The following is a 23,126-nucleotide window of genomic DNA, read 5'->3' as shown; positions in this document are numbered from 1 at the left end:
GATAGGCTGTATTCTCAGTGATGGCACCGCTGCTCTCTAGTGATGGATAGGCTGTATTCTCAGTGATGGCACCGCTGCTCTCTAGTGAGGGATAGGCTGTATTCTCAGTGATGGTACCGCTGCTCTCTAGTGATGGAATAGGCTGTATTCTCAGTGATGGCGCCGCTGCTCTCTAGTGATGGATAGGCTGTATTCTCAGTGATGGTACCGCTGCTCTCTAGTGATGGATAGGGTGTATTCTCAGTGATGGCACCGCTGCTCTCTAGTGATGGATAGGCTGTATTCTCAGTGATGGCACCGCTGCTCTCTAGTGATGGATAGGCTGTATTCTCAGTGATGGCACAGCTGCTCTCTAGTGCTGGATAGGCTGTATTCTCAGTGATGGCACCGCTGCTCTCTAGTGAGGGATAGGCTGTATTCTCAGTGATGGCACCGCTGCTCTCTAGTGATGGATAGGCTGTATTCTCAGTGATGGCACCGCTGCTCTCTAGTGATGGATAGGCTGTATTCTCAGTGATGGCACAGCTGCTCTCTAGTGCTGGATAGGCTGTATTCTCAGTGCTCTCTAGTGATGGATAGGCTGTATTCTCAGTGATGACGCCGCTGCTCTATAGTGATGGATAGGCTGTATTCTCAGTGATGACGCCGCTGCTCTATAGTGATGGATAGGCTGTATTCTCAGTGATGGCACCGCTGCCCTCTAGTGATGGATAGGCTGTATTCTCAGTGATGGCACCGCTGCTCTCTAGTGATGGATAGGCTGTATTCTCAGTGATGGCACCGCTGCTCTCTAGTGATGGATAGGCTGTATTCTCAGTGATGGCACAGCTGCTCTCTAGTGCTGGATAGGCTGTATTCTCAGTGCTCTCTAGTGAGGGATAGGCTGTATTCTCAGTGATGGCACCGCTGCTCTCTAGTGATGGATAGGCTGTATTCTCAGTGCTCTTTAGTGATGGATAGGCTGTATTCTCAGTGATGACGCCGCTGCTCTATAGTGATGGATAGGCTGTATTCTCAGTGATGACGCCGCTGCTCTATAGTGATGGATAGGCTGTATTCTCAGTGATGGCGCCGCTGCTCTCTAGTGATGGATAGGCTGTATTCTCAGTGATGGCACCGCTGCCCTCTAGTGATGGATAGGCTGTATTCTCAGTGATGGCACCGCTGCTCTCTAGTGATGGATAGGCTGTATTCTCAGTGATGGCACCGCTGCTCTCTAGTGATGGATAGGCTGTATTCTCAGTGATGGCACAGCTGCTCTCTAGTGCTGGATAGGCTGTATTCTCAGTGCTCTCTAGTGAGGGATAGGCTGTATTCTCAGTGATGGCACCGCTGCTCTCTAGTGATGGATAGGCTGTATTCTCAGTGATGGCACAGCTGCTCTCTAGTGAGGGATAGGCTGTATTCTCAGTGATGGCACCGCTGCTCTCTAGTGATGGATAGGCTGTATTCTCAGTGATGGTACCGCTGCTCTCTAGTGATGGAATAGGCTGTATTCTCAGTGATGTCGCCGCTGCTCTCTAGTGATGGATAGGCTGTATTCTCAGTGATGGTACCGCTGCTCTCTAGTGATGGATAGGCTGTATTCTCAGGGATGGCACCGCTGCTCTCTAGTGATGGATAGGCTGTATTCTCAGTGATGGCGCCGCTGCTCTCTAGTGATGGATAGGCTGTATTCTCAGTGCTCTAGTGAGGGATAGGCTGTAGTCTCAGTGATGGCACCGCTGCTCTCTAGTGATGGATAGGCTGTAGTCTCAGTGATGGCACCGCTGCTCTCTAGTGATGGATAGGCTGTATTCTCAGTGATGGCGCCGCTGCTCTCTAGTGATGGATAGGCTGTATTCTCAGTGATGGCACCGCTGCTCTCTAGTGATGGATAGGCTGTATTCTCAGTGATGGCGCCGCTGCTCTCTAGTGATGGATAGGCTGTATTCTCAGTGATGGCACCGCTGCTCTCTAGTGATGGATAGGCTGTATTCTCAGTGATGGCACCGCTGCTCTCTAGTGATGGATAGGCTGTATTCTCAGTGATGGCACCGCTGCTCACTAGTGATGGATAGGCTGTATTCTCAGTGATGGCACCGCTGCTCTCTAGTGATGGATAGGCTGTATTCTCAGTGATGGCACCGCTGCTCTCTAGTGATGGATAGGCTGTATTCTCAGTGACGGCACCGCTGCTCTCTAGTGATTGATAGGCTGTATTCTCAGTGACGGCACCGCTGCTCTCTAGTGATGGATAGGCTGTATTCTCAGTGATGGCACCGCTGCTCTCTAGTGATGGATAGGCTGTATTCTCAGTGATGGAGCCGCTGCTCTCTATTGATGGATAGGCTGTATTCTCAGTGATGGCGCCGCTGCTCTCTAGTGATGGATAGGCTGTATTCTCAGTGATGGCGCCGCTGCTCTCTAGTGATGGATAGGCTGTATTCTCAGTGATGGCGCCGCTGCTCTCTAGTGATGGATAGGCTGTATTCTCAGTGATGGCGCCGCTGCTCTCTAGTGATGGATAGGCTGTATTCTCAGTGATGGCACCGCTGCTCTCTAGTGATGGATAGGCTGTATTCTCAGTGATGGCACCGCTGCTCTCTAGTGATGGATAGGCTGTATTCTCAGTGATGGCACCGCTGCTCTCTAGTGATGGATAGGCTGTATTCTCAGTGATGGCACCGCTGCTCTCTAGTGATGGATAGGCTGTATTCTCAGTGATGGCACCGCTGCTCTCTAGTGATGGATAGGCTGTATTCTCAGTGATGGCACCGCTGCTCTCTAGTGATGGATAGGCTGTATTCTCAGTGATGGCACAGCTGCTCTCTAGTGAGGGATAGGCTGTATTCTCAGTGATGGTACCGCTGCTCTCTAGTGATGGAATAGGCTGTATTCTCAGTGATGGTACCGCTGCTCTCTAGTGATGGAATAGGCTGTATTCTCAGTGATGGTACCGCTGCTCTCTAGTGATGGATAGGCTGTATTCTCAGGGATGGCACCGCTTCTCTCTAGTGATGGATAGGCTGTATTCTCAGTGATGGCGCCGCTGCTCTCTAGTGATAGGCTGTATTCTCAGTGCTCTAGTGAGGGATAGGCTGTAGTCTCAGTGATGGCACCGCTGCTGTCTAGTGATGGATAGGCTGTAGTCTCAGTGATGGCACCGCTGCTCTCTAGTGATGGAATAGGCTGTATTCTCAGTGATGTCGCCGCTGCTCTCTAGTGATGGATAGGCTGTATTCTCAGTGATGGTACCGCTGCTCTCTAGTGATGGATAGGCTGTATTCTCAGGGATGGCACCGCTTCTCTCTAGTGATGGATAGGCTGTATTCTCAGTGATGGCGCCGCTGCTCTCTAGTGATGGATAGGCTGTATTCTCAGTGCTCTAGTGAGGGATAGGCTGTAGTCTCAGTGATGACACCGCTGCTCTCTAGTGATGGATAGGCTGTAGTCTCAGTGATGGCACCGCTGCTCTCTAGTGATGGATAGGCTGTATTCTCAGTGATGGCACCGCTGCTCTCTAGTGATGGATAGACTGTATTCTCAGTGATGGCACCGCTGCTCTCTAGTGATGGATAGGCTGTATTCTCTGTGATGGCAACGCTGCTCTCTAGTGATGGATAGGCTGTATTCTCAGTGATGGCACCGCTGCTTTCTAGTGATGGATAGGCTGTATTCTCAGTGATGGCACCGCTGCTCTCTAGTGATGGATAGGCTGTATTCTCAGTGATGGCACCGCTGCTCTCTAGTGAGGGGTAGGCTGTATTCTCAGTGATGGCACCGCTGCTCTCTAGTGATGGATAGGCTGTATTCTCGGTGATGGCACCGCTGCTCTCTAGTGAGGGATAGGCTGTATTCTCAGTGATGGCACCGCTGCTCTCTAGTGATGGATAGGCTGTATTCTCAGTGATGGCTCCGCTGCTCTCTAGTGAGGGATAGGCTGTATTCTCAGTGATGGCACCGCTGCTCTCTAGTGATGGATAGGCTGTATTCTCAGTGATGGCACCGCTGCTCTCTAGTGAGGGATAGGCTGTATTCTCAGTGATGGCTCCGCTGCTCTCTAGTGAGGGATAGGCTGTATTCTCAGTGATGTCACCGCTGCTCTCTAGTGATGGATAGGCTGTATTCTCAGTGATGGCGCCGCTGCTCTCTAGTGATGGATAGGGTGTATTCTCAGTGATGGCACCGCTGCTCTCTAGTGATGGATAGGCTGTATTCTCAGTGATGGTACCGCTGCTCTCTAGTGATGGAATAGGCTGTATTCTCAGTGATGGCGCCGCTGCTCTCTAGTGAGGGGTAGGCTGTATTCTCAGTGATGGCAACGCTGCTCTCTAGTGATGGATAGGCTGTATTCTCAGTGATGGCACCGCTGCTCTCTAGTGATGGATAGGCTGTATTCTCAGTGATGGCACCGCTGCTCTCTAGTGAGGGATAGGCTGTATTCTCAGTGATGGATAGGCTGTATTCTCAGTGATGGAGAGGCTGTATTCTCAGTGATGGCACCGCTGCTCTCTAGTGAGGGATAGGCTGTATTCTCAGTGATGGCACCGCTGCTCTCTAGTGAGGGATAGGCTGTATTCTCGGTGCTCTCTAGTGAGGGATAGGCTGTATTCTCGGTGCTCTCTAGTGAGGGATAGGCTGTATTCTCAGTGATGGCACCGCTGCTCTCTAGTGATGGATAGGCTGTATTCTCAGTGATGGATAGGCTGTATTCTCAGTGATGGAGAGGCTGTATTCTCAGTGATGGCGCCGCTGCTCTCTAGTGATGGATAGGCTGTATTCTCAGTGATGGCACCGCTGCTCTCTAGTGATGGATAGGCTGTATTCTCAGTGATGGCACCGCTGCTCTCTAGTGAGGGATAGGCTGTGTTGTGCTGCCTCTGATTGTTCCCACTTTGTCCTCTAGGACGAGCAGCAGCAGGAACAGTCAGTACGGGGCTTTTGGTGCCTCTGAGAAGATTAAGGACCCCCGACCCCTTCATGATAAGTCGTTCATCCAGCAGTGTATCCGGCAGCTGTGTGAGGTAAGTCTCCATCACCCCCTGTACACTCCTGTCTGTTTCCCTGCAGTAATTACATGGTGCAGCCAGTAGATGGCGCCCTGTGGCTGCTGGTGTATTGAGCACTCGTCTCCTTCCTGTTGTTTTCCAGTTTCTTAATGAAAACGGCTACTCCCAGAACCTGACGGTGAAATCCCTGCAGGGACCCTCCACCAAGGACTTCCTCAAGATCTTCGCCTTCATCTACAGCTTCATCTGCCCCAACTATGAAATCCCTGACTCCAAGTTCGAGGAGGAAATTCCTCGAATCTTCAAAGAGCTCGGGTGAGTGGCTGATACCAGAGAGTAATAGATTGTATCCCCGTAAGCAAGAAAATCCCAGGGGAAAGAAGAAATGATCCAGCGCATGTGATAAAAGGGTGCCTCCGATTTTATTGACAGATTCCAATTACAGCAATGTGTATGAGACGCACTACAGCACTGCGTCCAAAAGTGGGCTACGAATAACGGCCTGCGCGTTTCGAGCGTTTCACACGCTCTTACTCATGGCTAATGCACATCTAAGTGCGGGAGACTGAAATAGTATGCACGGAAGGAGCGTCACGGGGGGAGGGGACGGAGTCATACCTCTCACCGTGACGTATTGGGTGTTGACCGTGCAAGTCTGCTGCACAGGTGTGTTAACATCTTAATGCTCTAAAAACATGTTTATTAATACATTCCTAAAATAAGCGCCTTTGTGAGCAAAAAATATAACAACATTAAAATGCAATATTGTAGCATGGAATGTTATGTGTACATACATGACATTACTTATCCTGTACTGATCCTGAGTTACATCCTGTATTATACCCCAGAGCTGCACTCACTATTCTGCTGCTGGTGCAGTCACTGTGTACATACATGACATTACTTATCCTGTACTGATCCTGAGTTACATCCTGTATTATACTCCAGAGCTGCACTCACTATTCTGCTGCTGGTGCAGTCACTGTGTACATACATGACATTACTTATCCTGTACTGATCCTGAGTTACATCCTGTATTATACCCCAGAGCGGCACTCACTATTCTGCTGCTGGTGCAGTCACTGTGTACATACATGACATTACTTATCCTGTACTGATCCTGAGTTACATCCTGTATTATACTCCAGAGCTGCACTCACTATTCTGCTGCTGGTGCAGTCACTGTGTACATACATGACATTACTTATCCTGTACTGATCCTGAGTTACATCCTGTATTATACCCCAGATCTGCACTCACTATTCTGCTGCTGGAGCAGTCACTGTGTACATACATGACATTACTTATCCTGTACTGATCCTGAGTTACATCCTGTATTATACCCCAGAGCTGCACTCACTATTCTGCTGCTGGTGCAGTCACTGTACATACATGACATTACTTATCCTGTACTGATCCTGAGTTACATCCTGTATTATACCCCAGAGCTGCACTCACTATTCTGCTGCTGGTGCAGTCACTGTGTACATACATGACATTACTTATCCTGTACTGATCCTGAGTTACATCCTGTATTATACCCCAGAGCTGCACTCACTATTCTGCTGCTGGTGCAGTCACTGTGTACATACATGACATTACTTATCCTGTACTGATCCTGAGTTACATCCTGTATTATACCCCAGAGCTGCACTCACTATTCTGCTGCTGGTGCAGTCACTGTGTACATACATGACATTACTTATCCTGTACTGATCCTGAGTTACATCCTGTATTATACTCCAGAGCTGCACTCACTATTCTGCTGCTGGTGCAGTCACTGTGTACATACATGACATTACTTATCCTGTACTGATCCTGAGTTACATCCTGTATTATACCCCAGAGCTGCACTCACTATTCTGCTGCTGGTGCAGTCACTGTGTACATACATAACATTACTTATCCTGTACTGATCCTGAGTTACATCCTGTATTATACCCCAGAGCTGCACTCACTATTCCGCTGCTGGTGCAGTCACTGTGTACATACATGACATTACTTATCCTGTACTGATCCTGAGTTACATCCTGTATTATACCCCAGAGCTGCACTCACTATTCTGCTGCTGGTGCAGTCACTGTGTACATACATAACATTACTTATCCTGTACTGATCCTGAGTTACATCCTGTAAATCTTTTATTTTATATAAAAATGAAAAACATAACAACAATAAACATAAATGAAGCCATAACTTCTGGCAAAATAATTACAACAAATATAATCGAAAATAAACTTACAAAACCTCCTGGCCCAGGAATTATCTATTATTATTTTAATGGGCACAATGGGAAAAGCTGATACACAGCTTGTAGATTGTATCCCCCCCTGTACAGTCTCCTCTCCCCGGGGTGTAATGGCTGATAACAGGGAGCAGTAGCGGGTCTGATGCCTCTTTCTCTTGCAGTTACCCCTTTGCGCTGTCTAAGAGCTCCATGTACACGGTGGGGGCTCCGCACACGTGGCCGCAGATCGTGGCGGCTCTGGTTTGGCTCATCGATTGTATTAAGGTGCGAACTCTAAATGTTTACATATTTTTCTTGTGCTGTGATTGGTGGTAACACAGGAGGAGGGGAAGGGGGAGGAGGGTATTGGGTGTAATTATACAAGTAACAGAGAGGGGGATTAGTATCCGTCCTCTGATCTTCTCTTCTACATCCATTGTATGTTACTCCAGGTCTCCTGTGTACTGAAGGGAGACGAACACGTCATAGATGAGCCCCAAATGTGCGAGACCAGCGAGGATGGGATTGACTTCAACCAGGTACAGACACGCCATCTTCTACCCCAGAGCTGCACTCACTATTCTGCTGCTGGAGCAGTCACTGTGTACATACATGACATTACTTATCCTGTACTGATCCTGAGTTACATCCTGTATTATACTCCAGAGCTGCACTCACTATTCTGCTGCTGGTGCAGTCACTGTGTACATACATGACATTACTTATCCTGTACTGATCCTGAGTTACATCCTGTATTATACCCCAGAGCTGCACTCACTATTCTGCTGCTGGTGCAGTCACTGTGTACATACATGACATTACTTATCCTGTACTGATCCTGAGTTACATCCTGTATTATACCCCAGAGCTGCACTCACTATTCTGCTGCTGGTGCAGTCACTGTGTACATACATGACATTACTTATCCTGTACTGATCCTGAGTTACATCCTGTATTATACTCCAGAGCTGCACTCACTATTCTGCTGCTGGTGCAGTCACTGTATATATACATGACATTACTTATCCTGTACTGATCCTGAGTTACATCCTGTATTATACCCCAGAGCTGCACTCACTATTCTGCTGCTGGTGCAGTCACTGTACATACATGACATTACTTATCCTGTACTGATCCTGAGTTACATCCTGTATTATACCCCAGAGCTGCACTCACTATTCTGCTGCTGGTGCAGTCACTGTGTACATACATGACATTACTTATCCTGTACTGATCCTGAGTTACATCCTGTATTATACCCCAGAGCTGCACTCACTATTCTGCTACTGGTACAGTCACTGTGTACATACATGACATTACTTATCCTGTACTGATCCTGAGTTACATCCTGTATTATACCCCAGAGCTGCACTCACTATTCTGCTGCTGGTGCAGTCACTGTGTACATACATGACATTACTTATCCTGTACTGATCCTGAGTTACATCCTGTATTATACCCCAGAGCTGCACTCACTATTCTGCTGCTGGTGCAGTCACTGTGTACATACATGACATTACTTATCCTGTACTGATCCTGAGTTACATCCTGTATTATACTCCAGAGCTGCACTCACTATCTGCTGCTGGTGCAGTCACTGTGTACATACATGACATTACTTATCCTGTACTGATCCTGAGTTACATCCTGTATTATACCCCAGAGCTGCACTCACTATTCTGCTGCTGGTGCAGTCACTGTGTACATACATGACATTACTTATCCTGTACTGATCCTGAGTTACATCCTGTATTATACCCCAGAGCTGCACTCACTATTCTGCTACTGGTACAGTCACTGTGTACATACATGACATTACTTATCCTGTACTGATCCTGAGTTACATCCTGTATTATACCCCAGAGCTGCACTCACTATTCTGCTGCTGGTGCAGTCACTGTACATACATGACATTACTTATCCTGTACTGATCCTGAGTTACATCCTGTATTATACCCCAGAGCTGCACTCACTATTCTGCTGCTGGTGCAGTCACTGTACATACATGACATTACTTATCCTGTACTGATCCTGAGTTACATCCTGTATTATACCCCAGAGCTGCACTCACTATTCTGCTGCTGGTGCAGTCACTGTGTACATACATGACATTACTTATCCTGTACTGATCCTGAGTTACATCCTGTATTATACTCCAGAGCTGCACTCACTATTCTGCTGCTGGTGCAGTCACTGTGTACATACATGACATTACTTATCCTGTACTGATCCTGAGTTACATCCTGTATTATACCCCAGAGCTGCACTCACTATCTGCTGCTGGTGCAGTCACTGTGTACATACATGACATTACTTATCCTGTACTGATCCTGAGTTACATCCTGTATTATACCCCAGAGCAGCACTCACTATTCTGCTGCTGGTGCAGTCACTGTGTACATACATGACATTACTTATCCTGTACTGATCCTGAGTTACATCCTGTATTATACCCCAGAGCAGCACTCACTATTCTGCTGCTGGTGCAGTCACTGTGTACATACATGACATTACTTATCCTGTACTGATCCTGAGTTACATCCTGTATTATACCCCAGAGCTGCACTCACTATTCTGCTGCTGGTGCAGTCACTGTGTACATACATGACATTACTTATCCTGTACTGATCCTGAGTTACATCCTGTATTATACCCCAGAGCTGCACTCACTATTCTGCTGCTGGTGCAGTCACTGTGTACATACATGACATTACTTATCCTGTACTGATCCTGAGTTACATCCTGTATTATACTCCAGAGCTGCACTCACTATTCTGCTGCTGGTGCAGTCACTGTATATATACATGACATTACTTATCCTGTACTGATCCTGAGTTACATCCTGTATTATACCCCAGAGCTGCACTCACTATTCTGCTGCTGGTGCAGTCACTGTACATACATGACATTACTTATCCTGTACTGATCCTGAGTTACATCCTGTATTATACCCCAGAGCTGCACTCACTATTCTGCTGCTGGTGCAGTCACTGTGTACATACATGACATTACTTATCCTGTACTGATCCTGAGTTACATCCTGTATTATACCCCAGAGCTGCACTCACTATTCTGCTACTGGTACAGTCACTGTGTACATACATGACATTACTTATCCTGTACTGATCCTGAGTTACATCCTGTATTATACCCCAGAGCTGCACTCACTATTCTGCTGCTGGTGCAGTCACTGTGTACATACATGACATTACTTATCCTGTACTGATCCTGAGTTACATCCTGTATTATACCCCAGAGCTGCACTCACTATTCTGCTGCTGGTGCAGTCACTGTGTACATACATGACATTACTTATCCTGTACTGATCCTGAGTTACATCCTGTATTATACTCCAGAGCTGCACTCACTATCTGCTGCTGGTGCAGTCACTGTGTACATACATGACATTACTTATCCTGTACTGATCCTGAGTTACATCCTGTATTATACCCCAGAGCTGCACTCACTATTCTGCTGCTGGTGCAGTCACTGTGTACATACATGACATTACTTATCCTGTACTGATCCTGAGTTACATCCTGTATTATACCCCAGAGCTGCACTCACTATTCTGCTACTGGTACAGTCACTGTGTACATACATGACATTACTTATCCTGTACTGATCCTGAGTTACATCCTGTATTATACCCCAGAGCTACACTCACTATTCTGCTGCTGGTGCAGTCACTGTACATACATGACATTACTTATCCTGTACTGATCCTGAGTTACATCCTGTATTATACCCCAGAGCTGCACTCACTATTCTGCTGCTGGTGCAGTCACTGTACATACATGACATTACTTATCCTGTACTGATCCTGAGTTACATCCTGTATTATACCCCAGAGCTGCACTCACTATTCTGCTGCTGGTGCAGTCACTGTGTACATACATGACATTACTTATCCTGTACTGATCCTGAGTTACATCCTGTATTATACTCCAGAGCTGCACTCACTATTCTGCTGCTGGTGCAGTCACTGTGTACATACATGACATTACTTATCCTGTACTGATCCTGAGTTACATCCTGTATTATACCCCAGAGCTGCACTCACTATCTGCTGCTGGTGCAGTCACTGTGTACATACATGACATTACTTATCCTGTACTGATCCTGAGTTACATCCTGTATTATACCCCAGAGCAGCACTCACTATTCTGCTGCTGGTGCAGTCACTGTGTACATACATGACATTACTTATCCTGTACTGATCCTGAGTTACATCCTGTATTATACCCCAGATCTGCACTCACTATCTGCTGCTGGTGCAGTCACTGTGTACATACATGACATTACTTATCCTGTACTGATCCTGAGTTACATCCTGTATTATACTCCAGAGCTGCACTCACTATTCTGCTGCTGGTGCAGTCACTGTGTACATACATGACATTACTTATCCTGTACTGATCCTGAGTTACATCCTGTATTATACTCCAGAGCTGCACTCACTATTCTGCTGCTGGTGCAGTCACTGTGTACATACATGACATTACTTATCCTGTACTGATCCTGAGTTACATCCTGTATTATACCCCAGAGCTGCACTCACTATCTGCTGCTGGTGCAGTCACTGTGTACATACATGACATTACTTATCCTGTACTGATCCTGAGTTACATCCTGTATTATACCCCAGAGCAGCACTCACTATTCTGCTGCTGGTGCAGTCACTGTGTACATACATGACATTACTTATCCTGTACTGATCCTGAGTTACATCCTGTATTATACTCCAGAGCTGCACTCACTATTCTGCTACTGGTACAGTCACTGTGTACATACATGACATTACTTATCCTGTACTGATCCTGAGTTACATCCTGTATTATACCCCAGAGCTGCACTCACTATTCTGCTGCTGGTGCAGTCACTGTGTACATACATGACATTACTTATCCTGTACTGATCCTGAGTTACATCCTGTATTATACTCCAGAGCTGCACTCACTATTCTGCTGCTGGTGCAGTCACTGTGTACATACATGACATTACTTATCCTGTACTGATCCTGAGTTACATCCTGTATTATACCCCAGAGCTGCACTCACTATCTGCTGCTGGTGCAGTCACTGTGTACATACATGACATTACTTATCCTGTACTGATCCTGAGTTACATCCTGTATTATACCCCAGAGCAGCACTCACTATTCTGCTGCTGGTGCAGTCACTGTGTACATACATGACATTACTTATCCTGTACTGATCCTGAGTTACATCCTGTATTATACCCCAGAGCTGCACTCACTATTCTGCTGCTGGTGCAGTCACTGTGTACATACATAACATTACTTATCCTGTACTGATCCTGAGTTACCCCAGAGCTGCACTCACTATTCTGCTGCTGGTGCAGTCACTGTGTACATACATGACATTACTTATCCTGTACTGATCCTGAGTTACATCCTGTATTATATCCCAGAGCTGCACTCACTATTCTGCTGCTGGTGCAGTCACTGTGCACATACATGACATTACTTATCCTGTACTGATCCTGAGTTACATCCTGTATTATACTCCAGAGCTGCACTCACTATTCTGCTACTGGTACAGTCACTGTGTACATACATGACATTACTTATCCTGTACTGATCCTGAGTTACATCCTGTATTATACCCCAGAGCTGCACTCACTATTCTGCTGCTGGTGCAGTCACTGTGTACATACATGACATTACTTATCCTGTACTGATCCTGAGTTACATCCTGTATTATACTCCAGAGCTGCACTCACTATTCTGCTGCTGGTGCAGTCACTGTGTACATACATGACATTACTTATCCTGTACTGATCCTGAGTTACATCCTGTATTATACCCCAGAGCTGCACTCACTATCTGCTGCTGGTGCAGTCACTGTGTACATACATGACATTACTTATCCTGTACTGATCCTGAGTTACATCCTGTATTATACCCCAGAGCAGCACTCACTATTCTGCTGCTGGTGCAGTCACTGTGTACATACATGACATTACTTATCCTGTACTGATCCTGAGTTACATCCTGTATTATACTCCAGAGCTGCACTCACTATTCTGCTACTGGTACAGTCACTGTGTACATACATGACATTACTTATCCTGTACTGATCCTGAGTTACATCCTGTATTATACCCCAGAGCTGCACTCACTATCTGCTGCTGGTGCAGTCACTGTGTACATACATGACATTACTTATCCTGTACTGATCCTGAGTTACATCCTGTATTATACCCCAGACCTGCACTCACTATTCTGCTGCTGGTGCAGTCACTGTGTACATACATGACATTACTTATCCTGTACTGATCCTGAGTTACATCCTGTATTATACCCCAGAGCTGCACTCACTATTCTGCTGCTGGTGCAGTCACTGTGTACATACATAACATTACTTATCCTGTACTGATCCTGAGTTACATCCTGTAAATCTTTTATTTTATATAAAAATGAAAAACATAACAACAATAAACATAAATGAAGCCATAACTTCTGGCAAAATAATTACAACAAATATAATCGAAAATAAACTTACAAAACCTCCTGGCCCAGCCACACACACTCACCACATACTCAGCATGAGAACAACCAAAACCCTCACACAGTCCCACCACCTAATTTTTTTTTTTTTTAATAAATTTTTTTTTTTTTTTTTTATATATATATATATTTTTTTTCCCATAAATAACTAAAGAATACACAGCAAAAAAAAGACATAAAACAGGAAATAAAAACATTAAATATAACTAAATCCCACGCCCATCACCCTCCCCCCAGACACTGGTCTAACGTCCAAAGTTTGCGCTATATAGTCCAGACCAGTGCCCAGGATCGTATAGTCCAAGTCCCGTCCACCCCCCTCCCAACCTAACACCCTAACACCAACACCCCAAAACCAACCAGCCTATATACACAAGAACTATAACTACATAAATACACACTGTACACAAGATACAAATACATTAAACAAATCAACATAACAAAACCAAACCACATAAAGCCCAGGTTCGGCGCCTGCAAGCCCTACATCACTACATGCTCAGATACAAAACAAAAATCTACTGTGCAGCATCAGCCCCAACACCAGGAGTGGAGATGACAGACTAAGGGACACTAAAGGAGAACCCCCTCCAAAGGAGAGAGGCCCTCCCTGTGCCCAGCCTCTCATACTCCAGAGAGCGCACCTTCACCAGGAGGGAGAGGACAGACTAAGGGACACTAAATGAGAACCCCCTCCAAAGGAGAGAGGTACTCCCCGTGCCCAGCCTCTCATACTCCAGAGAGCGCACCTTCACCAGGGGGGGAGAGGACAGACTAAGGGACACTAAGGAGAGAGGCCCTCCCCGTGCCCAGCCTCTCATACTCCAGAGAGCGCACCTTCACCAGGAGGGAGAGGACAGACTAAGGGACACTAAGGAGAGAGGTCCTCCCCGTGCCCAGCCTCTCATACTCCAGAGAGCGCACCTTCACCAGGGGGGGAGAGGACAGACTAAGGGACACTAAGGAGAGAGGTCCTCCCCATGCCCAGCCTCTCATACTCCAGAGAGCGCACCTTCACCAGGAGGGAGAGGACAGACTAAGGGGCACTAAGGAGAGAGGTCCTCCCCATGCCCAGCCTCTCATACTCCAGAGAGCGCACCTTCACCAGGAGGGGAGAGGACAGACTAAGGGAAACTAAGGAGAGAGGTCCTCCCCGTGCCCAGCCTCTCATACTCCAGAGAGCGCACCTTCACCAGGAGGGGGGAGGACAGACTAAGGGACACTAAGGAGAGAGGTCCTCCCCGTGCCCAGCCTCTCATACTCCAGAGAGCGCACCTTCACCAGGAGGGAGAGGACAGACTAAGGGACACTAAGGAGAGAGGCACTTCCCGTGCCCAGCCTCTCATACTCCAGAGAGCGCACCTTCACCAGGAGGGAGAGGACAGACTAAGGGACACTAAGGAGAGAGGCCCTCCCCGTGCCCAGCCTCTCATACTCCAGAGAGCGCACCTTCACCAGGTCACCCAGAATGTTCCTAACCACCTCATCCACCGGGAGGATTTTATGCTGCGTCGATACTAAACACCGTGCGTTCCACGTGTGGTACCTGACCACTAGGCTAACTAGGAATAACGTGCAGCGGTCCCTGCCACCCAGGCCTCTGAATGCTCCATAGGCCCACTCCGCATAGGAGAGACCGGCCAACCCGGGCCAGTGGAGGGAAGCGCCCACCCGGTTGTACACCTCTGTGTTAAAGGGGCACTGAAGCAGGAAGTGGTCCATGCTCTCCAGCAGGCCACCGCACTCCTCCCGGGGACAACCCCTTTCCTCAGAGCTCCTACACTTCAGATTGTCCCTCACACACAGCTTTCCATGGAAGCAGCGCCAAGTCACGTCCCAAAACTTCAAGGGGATCCTGATGGAATTCAAAAGACCTAAACCCACCCCCAGATCCCGACTTGGGCAATCCCTGAGGGCCAGAGGCTTCTGGAAATGGGTCAACAGAACCCTTTTGTCAAGGACTTTCCTTGACATGGTCCTGATCTCCCACATTCCCAGACCCCACCGGCGAATCACCTTCAGAACCGGGGTAGCATAAGCCGGAAGATGCCCATGCGGTGTACGGAGATCCTTCACTCGCCCTCCTGTCTCCCATTCCTGGAAGAAAGGCCTAAACCATCCCCTGCAGGAGTATACCCACGGAGGAGCCCATCCCCTGCAGGAGTATACCCACGGAGGAGCCCATCCCCTGCAGGAGTATACCCACGGAGGAGCCCATCCCCTGCAGGAGTATACCCACGGAGGAGCCCATCCCCTGCAGGAGTATACCCACGGAGGAGCCCATCCCCTACAGGAGTATACCCACGGAGGAGCCCATCCCCTGCAGGAGTATACCCACGGAGGAGCCCATCCCCTGCAGGAGTATACCCACGGAGGAGCCCATCCCCTGCAGGAGTATACCCACGGAGGAGCCCATCCCCTGCAGGAGTATACCCACGGAGGAGCCCATCCCCTGCAGGAGTATACCCACGGAGGAGCCCATCCCCTGCAGGAGTATACCCACGGAGGAGCCCATCCCCTGCAGGAGTATACCCACGGAGGAGCCCATCCCCTGCAGGAGTATACCCACGGAGGAGCCCATCCCCTGCAGGAGTATACCCACGGAGGAGCCCATCCCCTGCAGGAGTATACCCACGGAGGAGCCCTCTCTTTCCAGAGGTTTGCGATATTGATCTTAAGAAAGGTATTCACTAGGAACACCACAGGGTTGACCATACACAACCCTCCTTGTCTCCTCGTGCGGTAAGTAACCTCCCTCTTGATTAGGTTCAGCCTATTCCCCCATAACAGCTGGAAGAACAGACTGTAGACCCGAGTCCAGAGGGGTTCTGGCAACATGCACACACTGCCCAGATATATCAGCAATGGGAGCAGGTAAGTTTTAATCAAGTTCACCCTTTCCCTGAGGGTCAAAGACTAACCCTTCCACTGGTCCACCCTCTGAGCGGCGATCTTAAGCCTGCCGTCCCAGTTTTGCATGGGGTAATCCCCCTGGCCAAATTCGATGCCGAGAACTTTGGCAGAGTCTTGGGGCCCTGGAAGAGTGTCCGGGAGATCAAACTCTGGATCCCCCTCTCCCAGCCAGAGACTCTCACACTTATCCCGGTTGATCTTGGACCCAGAAGCCTCTGAGTAGCGGTCAACCTCTGACATCACCCATTGCGCCTCCCCTCTCGAGGACACAAAAACGGTGACATCATCGGCATACGCTACCACCCTTAGAGTGGCTTCCGGTGCCGCCTGGTCCATCCCGACTCCCACCAACGGCCCACGATCAACCCTCCTAAGGAATGGGTCAATCGCGAACACGTATAAGAGTGGGCTCAGAGGACAACCCTGGCGAACACCAGACCCAACCTCAAAAGAGCGGCCAATCCAACCGTTCACAAGCGGGAAACTCTCTGCCCCTGCGTACAAAACCTTAAGCCAATTGACAAACTCCCCCGGCAGGCCATACCTCAGAAGGACAGACCAGAGGTACTCGTGGTTAACCCGATCAAACGCTTTTGCCTGATCCAAGGACAGCAAGTACCCCTTCCAGTTACCAGCCCTGCCCTGCTCCACTGCCTCCCGGACACAAAGCACAGCACTAAATGTACTGCGGCCTGGAACAGAGCAGTGCTGGGTCCCCGAAAGGAGCCGGGGCGCAAACTGCACCAGCCGATTAAACAGCACCTTTGCCAAAACCTTTCTGTCCGTATTGAGAAGCGCTATGGGACGCCAGTTCTCAATACGAGATCGGTCCTTACCCTTTGACAGGATGATCAGGGCAGACCTCCTCATTGACTTCGGCAGAGCGCCCGAGGAAAGACACTCATTGAATACCTCAGTCAAGAGGGGAACCAAGGCGTCCTTAAAGGTCTTATAGAACTCAGATGTTAAGCCATCCGGACCTGGCGATTTCTTGAGGGCGAGCCCTTCAATCGCCCAGCTGACTTCCTCTTCCCTGATCATCTCTGTCAAAACATCAAGAGAGGGGTCTACTCCTGGCTCAGGGACAGTTTCAGCCAGGAAAGCCGACATCACATCCCGATCTAGATCCTTCCTGCCCAAGAGGTGTGAGTAGAAGGATCTGACGACCTCCAGGATCCCTGATCTGGACCTTTTCAGGGATCCCGTACTGTCAACCAGTCCCGTGACAACTTTACCATTCACTGACATCTTGCAGTTTCTGTAAGGGTCGGGCGAGCGGTATTTCCCGTAATCCCTCTCAAAAACCAAAGATGCGTGTCTATCGTACTGACACCTCTTCAGCAAGGATTTCACTCTGGAGATGTCCTCACGACTACCTCCAGTCGAGACGAGATGCTCGAGTTTCCTCCTCAGGCCCTGATACAGGCGGTACCTGTCCAGGCTCCTGAGGCTCGAGAGCTGGCGGAAGAATCTCGCCACCCTTTTCTTGAGCATCTCCCACCACTCTGACTTACAGCTACAAAGGCCCAGCAATGGTACCTGGCTCTGAAGAAAGTCCTCAAAGGATTGTCTGATCTCCGCTTCCTCCAGGAGAGACGAATTGAGCTTCCAGTAGCCTCTTCCCATCCGGGGGGTCTCTGTAACATTCAGAGAAAACAAAATTAGACAGTGGTCGGAGAACTCCACCTCAACAACGGACACTGCTGAAGAAATGGCTTCCTCCTTTAAATAAAACCTGTCTATTCTAGACCTGCAGCTACCCCTATAATAGGTGAACCCCGCGTGGCCTGGGGTGTGCCGGATGTGGACATCCACCAGGTGAGCCTCACTGGCTATGCTATTAAGAGCGACGCTATCATAAGTCAGCTTGTCTCTGGAACCTCCCCTATCCTGGGACCTCGTGACAGCATTGAAGTCTCCTCCAAAGACCACCTGCCGACTTGTAAAAAGGTAGGGCTTGATCCTCATAAAGAGACACTTCCTGTCCCACTTGGACTGGGGACCATAGATGTTAATTAGGCGCAGTTCTTGTCCCTTCATGAGGACATCCAGGATCAGGCACCTCCCCATTTCTAACTCAATAACTCGTCGGCATTCTACCGGTGCGGTAAAAAGGACCGCCACTCCGCTATACGGCTCGGCCGCAAGAGACCAATAGGAAGGCCCGTGTCTCCATTCCCTCTTAGCTTTAAACACGGCCGCCAAATCTGGCAGCCTGGTCTCCTGCAAAAATAAAATGTCGGCTTCAACACGGCCGAGAAAATCAAAGGCCGCAAATCTAGCCGCATCAGACTTAATGCTGGCGACATTAATGGACGCCAGCGTCAACGGAGTGGGTGCCGCCATCATGAGTGATTGAGTTAGACGGCTTTTTTCTTACTACCTCCCTTCCCTCTACTGTCCTCTGAGGATGATCCCTTTTCCCTTCAGAATTGGGGCAACTTCTTTTTAACGAAATTGAGGTGTCCATGTTATTACTGGCCCCCAAGGACCCACCCGGACCGCCCTCTCCTTCGTCCTTGTCTCCTGACTCTGAGTCAGTCTCCCACTCTGAGGACCCAGCATCCCCAGAGGATAGAGACTCGGCGCCCCCTGCAGGCTGCTCCGCCGCCACCTCCAGAACCCCACCCTCAGCCCCTCCTTCCGAGGAGGCGATCTCATCGAGGGTGAGGAACCGGTTGGAAAGCTCAACCAGAGGGGAGGAAGTTTTCCCTTCCTTAGGTACCTTAGATCGGCCGCGCTTTTTCTTTTTCTGCTTGCGCTTATTTTCTAGCCAAATCCTGTTATCCTCATCCATACTCTCATAATGGGAGGACGTGGAGGACATGGCACCTTTCTCGCGCTCCATCCTCCTGACCTCCTCATCCAACTCATCATCCCTCAGGGCCTCAGTAGCATGATCAGCCTCTGAGGAAGGACCAAGGGTCACCCCAGCAACCTGAGGTTTCCCCAGTTCTCTCCCTTTTTGTCTAGCTTCAAGCCGCCTCAACTGAGAAGGCGACTTATTCTTGCTTTTCTTCACAGGCCCCTCAGCTCCTCCACCTCTGCTGGTACCTTCCCCAGCAGAAGCAACCTCATGGCTCTCCTCCACTGGGGTCACAACCGCATTGGCAAAGGAGCGAGGACAACGGCTGAAAGGGTGACCGAGCTCACCACACAGGTTACACCTAATGTCCTTACAGGATGCAGCGAGATGACCTAGCCCACCACACAAAGCGCACTTCTGCACTTGGCAGCTGGCGCTAAAGTGTGTGGGGTCACCGCACCTGTGACAGACCTTCGGCTGCCCCTGGTAGAAAATCAGGATTCTGTCTCGCCCAAGAAAGGCTGAAGAGGGAATGTGGGCGACTGTGCCGCCTGAACACTTCAACTTCATCATGAAGGTCCAGGCCCCAGACCAAATGCCAAATTCATCGCAGTTTTTCTGAGGTACCTGTACAACCTCACCATAACGACTTAGCCAAGTCATGATGTCCATGCAAGAAAGTGACTCATTACGGGTCAAAACGGTCACCTTCTTGACTGCGTTTTGGCGAGACACTGCTTGCACAGCAAAGTCTCGCCATGCGGGCTCGTTCTTTGCCAGCTCATAATTCGACCAGAAGAGCTCTAAGCCCTCCGGCCGAACAAAGCTGACATCAAACTCCAGAGTACCATAAGGATGTATCAGGGCAAAGATGTCACTAGCCCTGAAGTTCATCTTCAGGAGGAGCTCCACCACCCTTGACCTGGGTGGGCATGCATCACTGCCCCTCCAGCGAAGACGAACCACATTCCTACGGGCAGCTCCGGGCCCGGTTGTGGGTAAAGACCATACAGTCTCTCCCCCCCTTTTCTCTTGGAAGGCTGCCAGGCCATGCCTGTCTGTCCAGAAGGACAGATCAACCTCTCTCCCCTCTACAGTGATTGACTTTTCCCCTCTCCTGAGAGCCTCCAGAAGACGCCTTTGCAAAACACTATTCCCAGAGCCAGGAGACAAGGAGTTAACCCCACTTGCCCCAGCGGTGACACTCGCATAGCTCCTTATGGGAGCGGCCACCACTGGGGGTGCAGATGGTCCAGCACGCACACCAGGATCACCCCCCTCAGCACCATTCACCACCCCCACATTCACCACACTATGTACTTTACTGCCTCGCTTCCTTGCATCACTCACACCAGCTGGGCCAGGAGGACCTGGGGTTGCCTCGGCGTCACTGGGCACTGGGGGTAGAGCCACCTCCATAGCTGATACAGCCTGAGAAGAGGCAGCTCCAACCCCGATCTTACTTGTGCCCTCTGCCTCATTGGCATTAACCCCTTGTTGACCAGCTGTTTTAATGTTTGAGCACCGCTGCTCGCTAGATGCATGAGGTCTCTTTTCTTTATGAAGTCCGGACAGTCTCTTGTTACCATCTCCTGGGTCAGATGATCCAATGCAAAATAATATTTTTCCTGCAGGCTGCACAGGACGCTTGGGAGGCGCCGCACTACAAGCCCCAGCAGCCCCATCACACTGCCGCTGCTCACCGGAGCCAGATGCAGCCACAGCACTAGGGGCCACAGGAGCCACTGCCCCTGGCACAGGGCCACCCCCCCCTCCCACTGGGGGGCAGCGCACAGTACCAGGACCTGCTGGATCGCCCTCACTGTCCGGCCTTTCAGCCGATGCCTTCCCTGCACCATCCTTGCTACTGCAAACAAGGCTGGTGCTCTGCGCCATGGTGGAACGTGGCTTTGCACTCTCCCCGCACCCTGGCACCGAGTCCACTGCAGGATTCGTGCTGGGCTGGGCAACGGGGCCTACACGACAGGCTGGCACTGCTGCCCGCCCGGAGGAAACAGGGAGGGGACGAAACACCAGATTCACCTCCTGAGACGCCTTGGTCTTCTTGGCTCTCTTCTTTCTCTTTAGGTCGTCATCCGGGATCTCATCGCCGAAGGAGAAGTTTTGGAGGTGAACTGGGGACTCAAGCTGACGGATCTGAGCCATTAGCGCCCCTCCCTGGCCGCTGTCATCACTTTCCTCCTCCAGGCTGGCAGAGCCGCAGCCTGATGGTAATGGCGCTTGCTCTGCAGGCAGCCTGTCGTGCGAGGCCTGCTGGTGTTGGTGCAGGCCACCAGACGGACACGGCAGGTCTTCCTCATCCTCCTCATCATCGCCTTCATCCGCCTGGACCTGAAGCCCCTTCAGCTTTCTCAGCTTCTCCTGGCGCATCTCCTCAAATCTGGCGTCATTGTCCAACTTTTCCCTGAACGGACCACTGTGCTCCCGGATCAACCGTCGTTTTTCCTGCAGAGCGGTGACCTCGGCTTTAAGTCTGTCAATGGTGTTAAGATGATCAGACTTTTTCTTCTGTGTAGCCACCCCCGCTAGGGCCAAGGTCTCGCGTATCTCCTCCTGGAGCCTATTCATCGCCTTGCCAGCTTCCTCGTACTCACGGAGGTGCTCAGCAATCCGGGAGCCATAGATGGTAGCAGACTCCCGGGCCTTTAGGTGTCCCCATGCTTTTTGCACACCTCCGTGAGCACCCAGCTTTCCAGCTGAACCACCCAACTTTCCCGCACAGTCACTCAGCTTTCCAGGAGGAGCACTCAGGCTGATGTTACTTGCCTTGATCTTCTGTGTTCCGGAGACCTTGCGGCTTCCCTGGGTCTTGGGGGTGGCAGCCGAGGTCACATCGCTGCGTCCTTGGGTTCGGGCAGATCTTCTCACCCCCTCCATGTTGGCCGGTATCTGGCTTTTCCTGCCCCCCGCCGGCCTAGTCCGGGAGGCAGAAGCCTGGGATTTTCCTGGCTCACTCATCCCAGAAACCCACTCCCTCCCTGGGGAGGAGAGAGCAGGCCTGGGTGGATTGGTCTTCCACCAGGTGGTGCAGGAGCTCAGTCACAAACAACCACACCCGTCAGCAGTTCACAGCGGAATGAGTCAGCACTCACTATTCTGCTGCTGGTGCAGTCACTGTGTACATACATGACATTACTTATCCTGTACTGATCCTGAGTTACATCCTGTATTATACCCCAGAGCTGCACTCACTATTCTGCTGCTGGTGCAGTCACTGTGCACATACATGACATTACTTATCCTGTACTGATCCTGAGTTACATCCTGTATTATACTCCAGAGCTGCACTCACTATTCTGCTGCTGGTGCAGTCACTGTGTACATACATGACATTACTTATCCTGTACTGATCCTGAGTTACATCCTGTATTATACTCCAGAGCTGCACTCACTATTCTGCTGCTGGTGCAGTCACTGTGTACATACATGACATTACTTATCCTGTACTGATCCTGAGTTACATCCTGTATTATACCCCAGAGCTGCACTCACTATTCTGCTGCTGGTGCAGTCACTGTGTACATACATGACATTACTTATCCTGTACTGATCCTGAGTTACATCCTGTATTATACTCCAGAGCTGCACTCACTATTCTGCTGCTGGTGCAGTCACTGTGTACATACATGACATTAC

The 23,126-nt window shown here is 49.7% G+C and overlaps 1 protein-coding gene across 1 annotated transcript in view; it reads left to right on the top strand.

The window, feature by feature from the left end:
- The window catches only part of NDC80 (NDC80 kinetochore complex component), a gene marked incomplete at its 3' end in the record, with an annotated part of 52,888 nt that overhangs the window by 4,161 nt on the left and 25,601 nt on the right, over window positions 1-23,126 (top strand). The window contains exons 4-7 of the mRNA XM_072132018.1: window positions 4,889-5,006; window positions 5,134-5,306; window positions 7,401-7,503; window positions 7,671-7,757. Of these exons, the coding sequence (XP_071988119.1) occupies window positions 4,889-5,006; window positions 5,134-5,306; window positions 7,401-7,503; window positions 7,671-7,757 (481 nt within the window). The remainder of the gene's footprint in view (window positions 1-4,888; window positions 5,007-5,133; window positions 5,307-7,400; window positions 7,504-7,670; window positions 7,758-23,126) is intronic.

Source organism: Engystomops pustulosus, unplaced genomic scaffold, assembly GCF_040894005.1.
Source record: "Engystomops pustulosus unplaced genomic scaffold, aEngPut4.maternal MAT_SCAFFOLD_204, whole genome shotgun sequence".
Taxonomy (NCBI): Eukaryota; Metazoa; Chordata; class Amphibia; order Anura; family Leptodactylidae; genus Engystomops; species Engystomops pustulosus.
This window is presented reverse-complemented; position numbering and strand designations above follow the sequence as displayed.